We start from the raw sequence: 11,495 nt of genomic DNA, 5'->3' as shown, positions 1-11,495 counted from the left end.
GTCTGTATGCCTAGTGCGTGTCTGTATGCCTAGTGCGTGTCTGTATGCCTAGTGCCTGTCTGTATGCCTAGTGCGTGTCTGTATGCCTAGTGCGTGTCTGTATGCCTAGTGCCTGTCTGTATGCTGAGTGTGCTGTTCGTCATCCTCAGTATCCCATCTGTGGAGGACTCAAGGCGCTAATTTCTAGGTTCTGACCGACCTTTAATTGGTGCGGTAACTAGAGACCTATTTGGTGCTATCAATACTACTAATAGAGATTCAATACAGCTTGAGTTACTATTTATTTGTCAAGCGTTCTCATCAATTTGGTAAACTTTTTAATCCAAGTGCATCTGCTGTAACGAGGGTATTTTACGATCTATTATATGTATATCAGTCAAACTTTCAAGTGCGAGTTTACATCTAGCTTTGGTTTTGACATAAAGTGTTCTTCAGTTCATCGACATACTAAGTTAAAATACTATGTTCATTTAAGCCTGAGCTACGTGTTCATCTTAAACCCTAGCTTAGCCAAATCTATATCGCAGATGGTCGAGGGAGCGATGTTGTTGTTGTTGTAATTGCCCATCCTGGTAGTGACAACTAGGTAAGGGAGGGGGTGATAGGTCAGTTTTTCCGGGCACTTGGTGCCACTGGTAGTTCCACGACCATCACTGGCTCGCTGACCCGCCAGAACCATTTTATTGCATTACACAACACCCTGGACAAGCCAGGTACTCATTTATCAACCAGAGTTGGATGAATGGCTGAGTTGACCATGAGCTGAGCTTCCCGGAAGAACTTGTCCTCAGTGGGACTCGAACCCGGGAGCTGGGTGCGAGAGACTATATAAGTCTCTCACCGAGGGAGCGATCTCGAAGATCACGATTTTGTCCAACTTTGACGACCATTTAAGCAATCGAGTTATTCTAATTATTGTTTGGAAAGATGGAGAGACTTCATGAACTTGATTTGTTTGTGCTGCTGGTTTTCGGGGCTTCCATTTCACTACTTGGAAAAGCAATGTTTATAATTAATAAAATCGAAGAGTTGTTATTAATTTCAAATCAGAAGCAAGAATCTAAAAGTGACGTTCTCTGTGTAGACTGAACTAAAAAATTGAATGAGCCATATCTCTAAATTTTTCGTTAATGTTTTAATCAAGTTGAGTTACTTTAGCGCCAGCCTTTGTTGTATATGATGATGACGTAACATCATTTGCATCATTTTGCTCACCTACCCAATGTTGTCTGTTCGACGTATCACACTTTATTTCTACATTGACTTTGAGACAAGTGTCACATTTGTGGTTTTGGTTTTGGCAAACGAGTATTGGCGATTGGCAATTATGGCTGTTTTAATTTGTTTATTGTGCCCTGAACTTGGAAAGTGTTAATTTTTTCGCCAATAAGGGGCTTGGTTCTGGTAGCCTTATACCCTTTGAACAAAATTGTCGCCACAATTTGCAATAAAGTCTAAGTTTATCATCAGGGTTTTTATTTCCTTTCATTTGTAAATGTTTAATTTGTTTGCTTTAAAGCATTAACGTTATGGAGACTCTCATTTGACCCCCGATGCAACGTGAATGTTATTGAGGTTGTCTTTCTTAATTGACGCTTACTACGAAGGTTAATGTATTTGTTGAGAAAAAAGTGGTATGTAAACCACGAAGCAAGTTCTTGTTTTACACATTGTATATTTTTGGTATTATAAAGTTGAATTCGTACTTAAAAAGTTGATTAAATTTGCGCGTGGGCTTAAACCCCCGAACTGTTCTTGGAGTTAGGGACTGAAGCGCTATTGTTCAACATTACTCACTAATTATCTTGGGAGGATTTGTAATATATTTCACATCACGAGTACCGCAGGGGACAAGAGGACCGCACCCTCTTGTTAGGGGAAGATCAGGGCTTCCTCCGGTTCCCGTGACCCTGTCCTGAGAAGGCATCATTTCTATGCCACGAAAGCAACTACGTTGTTGATCGCTGCCTCTAGAGACCCTCGTCTTCCTTACCTCACAGGAGAAACGATAGTCTTTCATCGCTGCCTCTAGAGACCATCGTCTTTCTTACCTCTCAGGAGAAACAATACAGTCTTTCATCGCTGCCTCTAGAGACCATCGTCTTCCTTACCTCTCAGGAGAAACAATACAGTCTTTCATCGCTGCCTCTAGAGACCATCGTCTTTCTTACCTCACAGGAGAAACAATACAGTCTTTCATCGCTGTCTGTTGACCCACTAACCATTGCCTCATCTCCTATTTGGAAGGGCCACCTCACTCATTCATCCTGGTTGCAAAGATCCTACCAGAAATTCCCAGATGGGACAATTAATTTGTCTCATTCCATCTCATTTTCACGCCGCGACGGATCCTTTGTCAGTTTTTTGTACGTTTGATCATATCGATTACTTGATCAACTTCTAATCCTTCGTTATATTTCCTGCAACTGTTCTCCTTGCTAAATGTGACCGTTGTGCTAATACTTGTCACGTGGGGGAAATTGAACGGTATACTCTACATTACTTTTTAACTCTTTGGTAATAAAGATGAAAGCGATTATTTCTTGTTTGCTTGTCAATTATTCTTGTAGAAAGTAAAGGGATAGTAAAGAGATACGTAGGTTTTTATAAGATAAAGTCATGGCGACTGCCCTGGTGAGTGATATGTACACGGCGGCAGAGCAGCGCGCGGCCAGCGTCACGGCCGTCGAGGAGAGGTTCATCAGCCAGGCAATGGCGAGTCCGCTCTAGCCTGTATGAGTAGTTATACGTGGTAAATGATTTATGATTAATACTTATTAGTCTTCATACATCCTCAGAATGTGTAATATAGATATATGGTTATGCAAAGATTCTATTTACTTTTAACGGAAATCTGCTAGAAAATACTTTGTAAGTGAATTCATTAATAATTCATTCATATATTGTCGTAGGCAAATAAATTCATTAAATTACTATGCTAGACTAGGCATTGATCAACAGAAGCATCTGATAATTTTTGTTCCCGCCTGCCTCGAAATAATTATTTTTACTGCTTATAAAACTCTCAATTCCCCGATATCTCATGTTCAGGTTGTGCTGGGATAATGTCGCGGCCTCATTGCTGGGTCGGAGAATGAAATACAGATTTCTTAGTCTTACTGTACTTCTTGTATTCGGTCCATCTTCACATGACTGAATATAAGAAGTACAGTAAGACTAAGAAATCTGTATTTCATTCACCGACCCGTCTGCAGCCTCTGGCATTGAGGCCGCGACACAGGTGCACGATCACATTCCACACCTCATATTTTACGTTACTCATTATCGTGTGAATTTGCAGAAAATTATATATAAGTCAAATACATTAATTGTTTCATCTTTGTTTTCATTCATGGTAAATCTCGAATGGCCTACTTAATCACAGTTACGGTAATGAGTGTTGTTTTGTATCTGCTAGGGTCGCGGCCTGTTCGCCACGCGGCAGTTCAGGGAAGATGATCTCATCTTCGAAGAGACGCCGGTCGTGTCGTGCCAGTTCGTGTACAACAAGGAGTACGGCTACCGTGCGTGCGACCAGTGCCTGAGGTGAGCAGTGATCGTGTCGTGCCAGTTCGTGTACAACAAGGAGTACGGCTACCGTGCGTGCGACCAGTGCCTGAGGTGAGCAGTGATCGTGTCGTGCCAGTTCGTGTACAACAAGGAGTACGGCTACCGTGCGTGCCTACAGCTACGTACCGTGCATTAGGTGAAGGTCAAACAACGCGATCCAGAAGTATGTTAAATAAACGCATGTGATACGCTGCCAAATTGTGCCTGTCACGCGCTTATGTTGTACGCATATGATGCTCAAATGCGTAGTTTAATACGCAGCTTAAATGTGTGTGTCTGAAACTTGTATATGATATGCTACAAAGATGTGCTGGACACACGATCTTGAATGTATTTGCTATTTGAATACACTAGAAATTGAGTAAAACTTCATTTTGTACATTCAGTGACAGTATGCGTATTAAAATAAGTCTGTTATAGACGGATAAAGGAAAGTTAAATCGGTATTTCACATGAATATCCTGTGCGATATCGCTGCATGCTTTCCACTTTTGAAAGTGAAGCCGCTACCAGCAACCATATTCTCATGGTTCCGTTTTTTTTAACACTTGAAATTTCCTTCTCTGGTTCTCGCAGTTTTTGTACAGAGGCTAGTTTGCCAACATCACAGCTCAACAGTCGAAACAAAAGAGCTATATATTTTCATTGATTTTAATATTATTTTCTCAGTTAGCGGCTTAGCGTATTATGAACATAGTAAACCTTGCTGCTATTGCCGTGACCAGGTCTCTGGAGACCGCTGAGTGCAACGTGCGAAGGCTCTGCCAGGAGCCGCTGTTAGTGCTGCCACACCCAGAGTGTGCTGACACAGCTCTGCCAGCAGTGCTGCTCTGTCCTGGCTGTCAGGTATGGCGCTGACACAGCTCTGCCAGCAGTGCTGCTCTGTCCTGGCTGTCAGGTTTGCTACACTAACTTCGAACACAATTTTTCCCACCATCGACATTATGAATTAAATAAGTACTAACCTCTAAACCTCTTCTACCATCATTCCTACTATTTCATTCTTCCTACCTCCTTCACCAGAACTTCTTCTAATATTGCTCCACCATCCTCACACCACACTTTGCTCCACCATCGCACCATCACTCCACCGTAACCAGCACCCGGCCTGAATGTAATTCAAGGAATAACTGTTCATATATTCAACATCGGTCCAGCCTGGTTACTTGATCACTTCCTAAATATTGACTACATATAAGAGGGAAAAATCTAATGTAAAAATTTTGATTTGTGCATTTGTTGTTGAATGGCATGCTGCCTCCTGTAGGCGGAGTACTGCAGCGAGGAGTGCCGCAGGGAGGCGTGGCAGCAGCACCACCAGCTGCTGTGCTACGCGCCCTCACACAGCGACCACCCCCTGACACGCTTACTAGTAGAGTGGAAGTGAGTCATCAGCAATGCCTGCACTCTAACTAATTATTGGGTTGTATTGTTCAAATGTTGGCGCAGTGTTGACAAATGTTGATTGTTGATTGTTGAAATGTTAACAATGAAACTCTTTCGCCGGGACATGCTGGTCAGGGTGACCCACACAAGCGCAAAAATTGCATCGCTATTTGCATTTAGTTTTCTCGTTTCTTTGACTGTGTCTTATTGGACCTAATATATAATTGATAATTTATTTTAAATTAATAAAATGTTGATGATGAAGCTGCCTATGTGTTTATTGGTGGCAGTTCATAACCTTCAGCGTTGCCCACCTTTGATAGTTGTCTTGCCGACCCTTTGTTTATGGATTCATTAACGGCCTCCAATGCTAAGCCTTTGATATTTGTTTCATCGACTAATCTTTCAACTGTTTTATGTTGCGTGGATTTTTCGTGGCTGTGCTCTATTAATCGAATTTTTACCTCGATTAATCGGCCAGATATATCTTTTTAAGAATCAATATCTCGGGTGGCTAGGTTCCTGATGGCCGAGATCAGCTATTGTCTGGGGCCCAGACTTCAGCATTGCTGCCGTCTTATTCAATCCATCAAGGGTTTCTGCTATATTGAACTCACGTCTGCGGTAGAATTTATTGAGATCTCCACTTATGCATTCAAGTCCAACCTTACTCATTCAAGTTGTCACTTACGCATTCAAGTCCAACCTTACTCATTCAAGTTGTCACTTACGCATTCAAGTTGTCACTTACTCATTCAAGTTGTCACTTACTCATTCAAGTCCAACCTTACTCATTCAAGTTGTCACTTGCGCATTCAAGTTGTCACTTACGCATTCAAGTTGTCACTTACGCATTCAACTCCAACCTTACTCATTCAAGTTGTCACTTACGCATTCAAGTGCCACATTACTCATTCAAGTTGTCACTTACGTATTCAAGTTGTCACTTACGCATTCAAGTTGTCACTTACGCATTCAAGTTGTCACTTACGCATTCAAGTTGTCACTTACGCATTCAAATGTATCCAACGTCCCGCAGACAACATCACTACCCACCTGAGACGCTAAGCATCCTGCTGCTGGCACGTCTGCTGGCAGGAGTTCTTCTCAGTCCCGATGCTGTCACCGCGAGCGCGTCTCTGGCACGGTTCTGCCACGCGTCTGTCAGCGCCAGGGACGCCGCGTCGCACAAGCTCCTCGGCCCTGAGTTCGTCCAACACATTCATGCCCTCAGGACCCTCATGGCTGAGGTCTTCCCGGACCCTCGTCTTGCCGAGGTACAAAACTTTTGGCGTTTTTAACTTTATTTAAACTTGATTCATTTGGTTGATAACTTTTTTTACGAAACTTTTTCTTATGACGTTTTAAACTTTATTTAAACTTGATTCGTTTGATTGTTAACTTGTTTGTACATTTTTTTTTCCTTTTGGCGTTTTTAACTTTATTTAAACTTGATTCGTTTGGTTGATAACTTTTTTAAGTCGTAGATAATTTTTTTAAGATACTTGCACAGCGCAGTGCAAGTGATAAATGTAATTTGGTAATTATATATAAATGTGAATGGTAATTGAATAAAGTAAGGATTAATTGTGAGTCCGACTGTCTATTTTATGAGAAATCAAGATGATTTCTTGCGGAGAACGATGCGACAAGAAAATAATAATGATTGATGTGATATTTATAAGTAATTTTATAACATTGATTAATTTGATGATAACGACTAATATGATAATAATGATTAATTTGATGATAATGACCAATTTGATAATTATTAATTTGATGATAAATATTACTTTGATGATAACGATTAGTATTATAATAATGACTAATTTGATGATAATGATTTCATTATCTAGTCATTATCACCTGACTAATCAGGTGATAATGACTAGTATGATGATAATAATTAATTTGATGATAATGATTAATTAGGTGATTATGACTAATTTGAAGATAAAGACTAATTTTACGCTACTGCTATAATAACGCAGTGGATGTCAGAGGAAGGCTTCAAGTCGCTGCTGGCGCTGGTGGGGAGCAACGGGCAGGGCGTGGCGAGCTCCCCCCTGGCGCGGTGGGTGACGCGGTGCGACGACCTCCCTCTCAAGGGGCAGGACCGTGACCAGCTCGACGCCTTCATTGACAACCTCTACGAGAAACTCGACTCCAGTTAGTTCTTTGCGCATTTTCTTATTTATGAGAAAACGCGCTGTTGTGCTCGTCATGTCCGTCCGTCCGTCTGTCTGTCTGTCTGTCTGTCTGTCTGTCCGTCTGTCCTCCTGTCTGTCTGTCTGTCTGTCCTCCTGTCTGTCTGTCCTCCTGTCTGTCTGTCCTCCTGTCTGTCTGTCCTCCTGTCTGTCTGTCCTCCTGTCTGTATGTCAGTCTGTTCGTCTGACTGTCCGTCTATCCGTCCGTGACTTTTCGTCGTTTTTGTCTTGTCAACGTTTTCGTCGACGAGAAAATGCGCTCGCTGTCACTCACTGCATTGAGTTATATTTGCGCTCTCTGTCACTGAATTATATTCTTTTTATTAATTGGTTGAAGATGTCAGAAGTATACTTGCCGAGCTCCGTCCATGAAAACTTAAGTGAGTGTTGGGTTACTGTGATATGGATGCAGCGTATTTGGCTGTGCAATCATAATAAATAACCTATAAGTATCAATTGCATGTTTAAAGCCCACTTGGAAAGCTGAGTTAATTTATTTTAGTAAGATTTTATTTATTTTATTAAGAGTTAGTTTCTCAGATGAAATTTTTTAGTTAATAACTGGAACAGAATTAATTTTTGAAAATTCCGACTTCAGCTCGATATCAGAAGTCCCTTGTGTATCTCAGATGTTCCCGATCGCCTCTACAAGTAATGCAGTGTCCCTACTTTTTTCTGTACACTGAGTGATATTCGTACTTCATTCGATGGTATTTTTAATGGACTTATTGTGTATTGCAGTACATCGTACAGTGGAGGATGACTTATCATCACTCTCAGTTCTAGAGTATTTCAATGAAATGGTAGTGGCACAAAATGTTGCCACCAATTTTCCAAATTTACGTCTATTGTGAGTTTTTTAGTACGTGGACTATATATTGCGTTCGCGCTACAAAACACTATTCGTAGATCGAAATAAAACTGGTTTAAAGCTGCCGGTTCTTTTTGAAGGAGTCATTGCAATAATGCAGTGTGAAAGTTATTGAGAACTTGCTAGTTCTCAAATGCTGTTTCAATGTTTGTTCCATGGGCTGGGCTTCCATTGTACATGCAATTTCTCTGACTTGGTACTTTATAAAGGCTTTAACGTATAGTTTGTAATTGCAATAACATTGAAGTATAATTTGTAATTGTCAGCCGTTGGGACGTTCCTGAACACGGAGGGCTCAGGTTTATACAGACTGCAGAGCCTCCTCAACCACAGCTGCCGTCCCAACGCCATCGTCACCTTCCCCCACAACTCCCACACCCTGCAGGTCAGTGCAGAACCTTCTCCCACAACTCCCACACCCTGCAGGTCAGTGCAGCACCTTCCCCCACAACTCCCACACCCTGCAGGTCAGTGCAGCACCTTCCCCCACAACTCCCACACCCTGCAGGTCAGTGCAGCACATTCCCCCACAACTCCCACACCCTGCAGGTCAGTGCAGCACCTTCCCCCACAACTCCCACACCCTGCAGGTCAGTGCAGCACCTTCCCCCACAACTCCCACACCTTGCAGGTCAGTGCGGAACCTACCCCACAACTCCTACACCTTGCAGGCCAATACAGCACCTTCTTCGCCCAGTTAAATGCTAGTAACTTGGTGGCTGTTTGCCCAGTTGAACAGGTCGTATTCATGAGTGTAATGTTGGTATCAACGCGCAGGTGCGTGCGGTGCGGGACATCGCCCCCGGGCAGCCGGTGTTCATCAGTTACCTCGACGACTGCACCCTCGCCAGGAGCCGACACTCGCGCCGCAAGACCCTCAGGTCACTCACGCTTATTTTACTCAATTAGGATCACTTGCTTGGAATTAGACTTGATCCACACCATAGCACCAGGCACGGTCAAGTATAGTATACTTCAGTGCATTTCTATGGAAGCCTTGGCACCGTGCAAGGCACCTGCCTTGGCCGTCACATCGTCACGCCTTGCACGGTGCCTTGGCACCGTGCAAGGCGCTAGGCGCGGTTGAGCCACCATCAAGACAACTGATATCTTGACAGGAACGTGACTGGCACGGCCTTTATTAACACGTTGACTACGATTGCTTCATCTTGTACTATTATTTCATTTTTGTACTTTTTTTAAGCAGGGTTGCCAGAAGGTCATTTTTTCCGGACAAATTCCGTGAATTAGTTTTTCTCAATTGCGTTGGCCGGCTAAAATTTATGATAGGGGTACTTCCTAATTAAATTTTAAATACTGCAAAAAGAAAATAAATGGAATTTTTATAGCGGAACCTACAAATAAACTATTATACATTGAATTATCGGCCTTTTTTGGCCTTTTTTGTTCTCGGATTTGGCCAATTTTAGGAAAATATATATTGAATTATCGGCCTTTTTTGGCCTTTTTTGTTCTCGGATTTGGCCTATTTTAGGCAACCTGAATTATGTACCACTACCTCCTGGAGAAATACATTTCGTGGTACGCATATGTACCAATACGTAGTCAACGTGTTAAAGCGAACTGAACGGAAGGAACTGAAGGGAGGATGTCCCGTGATCGAAGTGAACATGTAGAGGCACCTGGCAGGGAAGGGGGGCCGTGCCCGGCAGTGTAGTGTAAAAGGTTTCTTAGTCGCGTTCAGTTAATTTTGGTTATTACTCATGTTGAGTGGGTATCACTCGCGACTCGTGATTTGTCGGTACTACGCATTAATATTTTTATAAACTTTACTCGTTAATCATGTTCAAGGAATATAACTGATTCCTTAGTATCCTTAGTATTTGTTTGGGACATAGCAGTCCCAGGCCACGATGGATCGCCGCCTCTGATTATCGTTCATCCGCCCTCATTTGGGCCACCTGATGCACGATGCTGTTGCTTGCTTCTCGCCGCTGGTAGTGTTGCAGGGGAGGTCGATCTGGGATTGTGCTCAGAAACACGTCTAGCTGTCTCTTGAAGGTCTCCATAACGCTTTCGCGAAGTCCAAATACACCACGTCCACCCCGGCCCCCTCCTCCAGCATGGCCAGGATTTGGTGGTGATGCTCCAGTAAATGAGATAAACAGGAACGATTTCGTCTAAAACCGTGTTGCCTTCTGTTGAAAAGGTCAGCGTCTTCCATGTACTGCACCAACCTTCTGGCAACAACCTTCTCAAATACTTTGATTACGTGTGATGTTAATGTAACCGGCCTGTAATTTTGGGGTTTTTCTCTTGCGCCTCCTTTGTAGATAGGGGTAATTAGCCCTAATTTAGGTCACTTGGGACATTTCCTTCTCTCAATTACTCATGTTTAGGGGATGTTCAGTAGACCAAGTGATTAGATTGCTCAAGACTTTATTGCTATATGATTTATTATATTACATTAATCGTAACACATTTGCCTTTTAGCTCACGTTCTAATTAGCCTTCATCTTGCAGGTGTGGTGAGCTGCAAACCTCAAAATAAAATAAGATGTTTGTTTCCTTCTTCCTAGGGAGAACTACGTGTTTGCCTGCGCCTGTGAGAGGTGCGACGACGAGACCATCCAGCCTGACGTCACCAGTGACGAAGACATGGATGATGATGAGCAGTGACGAAGACATGGATGATGATGAGCAGTGACGAAGACATGGATGACGAGGATGCTGCTCTCCAATAAACTCTGATTGGCTTTCGTCTGGTTTTATTCCCGTTCCTCGTCTTTATAGACCAAATATAACGAAATGGTCACGAGTTCAGTTCTACATAACGTGCTGATTCAGATCATATTTTTGTTCAAAACTCTGTTGAAAAAAATAATAAGAGAAAAAATGTCTGTGAGTGTCCATTCTTGTAAAGTTACCATTGTAGCGTATTGAAACGCTGCGTTGTAATGCTTCGAATTATTTACCGTTGAATGAAGTAATAATAAGTTTGGTTACGTGTCTGAATGCTGCTTCGTGGTTAATGACGCGCTCCGAGTATGAACGCGTTGAAGAACAGACTAGATAAAGCCATGGTTGAATTAATACAAATAATATATATTCATTCAACCATGAGATAAAGCTATTGAAAAATATATGTTCAGATTTGAAATGCCTAGCACCATATCGAACCCTGGTGGAAGTCTAGTAGCTATTTCAAACTATCGTCAGTCTTGAAATATCCGGTCAAATGACAAGATTTTAGATCTTCTGTGAATAAGGCACGAAAAGTTCAAGATTCGGCGACAGGCCACATCAGGCCTACTCTTTAGCGCCGACATACCTATGTTATGTTATGTTACATGCTTTTTAAAAATAATACGCGATGCGAGCAGACAGCGAGCTCATTGGTTGTATTTAAAAGTCGTAAAAATTCGTAAAACTTTTACAAAATCAGAAAAGACGTACACTTTTTACGACAAATCAACAGTACTGAATACGCAAAAAAAATG

At 42.2% G+C, this 11,495-nt stretch overlaps 1 protein-coding gene across 2 annotated transcripts; it reads left to right on the top strand.

Moving 5' to 3' along the window:
- The first annotated feature begins 1,880 nt into the window (after window positions 1-1,880).
- Window positions 1,881-10,754, top strand: LOC108664532 (histone-lysine N-trimethyltransferase SMYD5). Of its 2 annotated transcripts, XM_018151134.2 has the most exons (10): window positions 1,881-2,715; window positions 3,419-3,511; window positions 3,587-3,621; window positions 4,296-4,416; window positions 4,838-4,953; window positions 5,996-6,233; window positions 6,948-7,125; window positions 8,301-8,419; window positions 8,812-8,915; window positions 10,575-10,754. In XM_018151134.2, exons 1-10 carry the CDS (start codon window positions 2,620-2,622, stop codon window positions 10,672-10,674), a joined length of 1,200 nt encoding a protein of 399 aa, XP_018006623.1. In that variant the 5' UTR covers window positions 1,881-2,619; the 3' UTR covers window positions 10,675-10,754. The 2 variants fall into 2 exon arrangements, with proteins under 2 accessions (XP_018006623.1, XP_018006622.1); XM_018151133.2 differs by lacking the exon at window positions 3,587-3,621 and having other exon boundaries at window positions 3,419-3,546.
- The last annotated feature ends 741 nt before the right edge of the window (window positions 10,755-11,495 follow it).

Source organism: Hyalella azteca, unplaced genomic scaffold (assembly GCF_000764305.2).
Source record: "Hyalella azteca isolate HAZT.00-mixed unplaced genomic scaffold, Hazt_2.0.2 contig4241, whole genome shotgun sequence".
NCBI lineage: Eukaryota > Metazoa > Arthropoda > Malacostraca > Amphipoda > Hyalellidae > Hyalella > Hyalella azteca.
The sequence above is the reverse complement of the archived record's forward strand: the minus strand, read 5'-3'. Positions and strand labels throughout refer to the sequence as shown.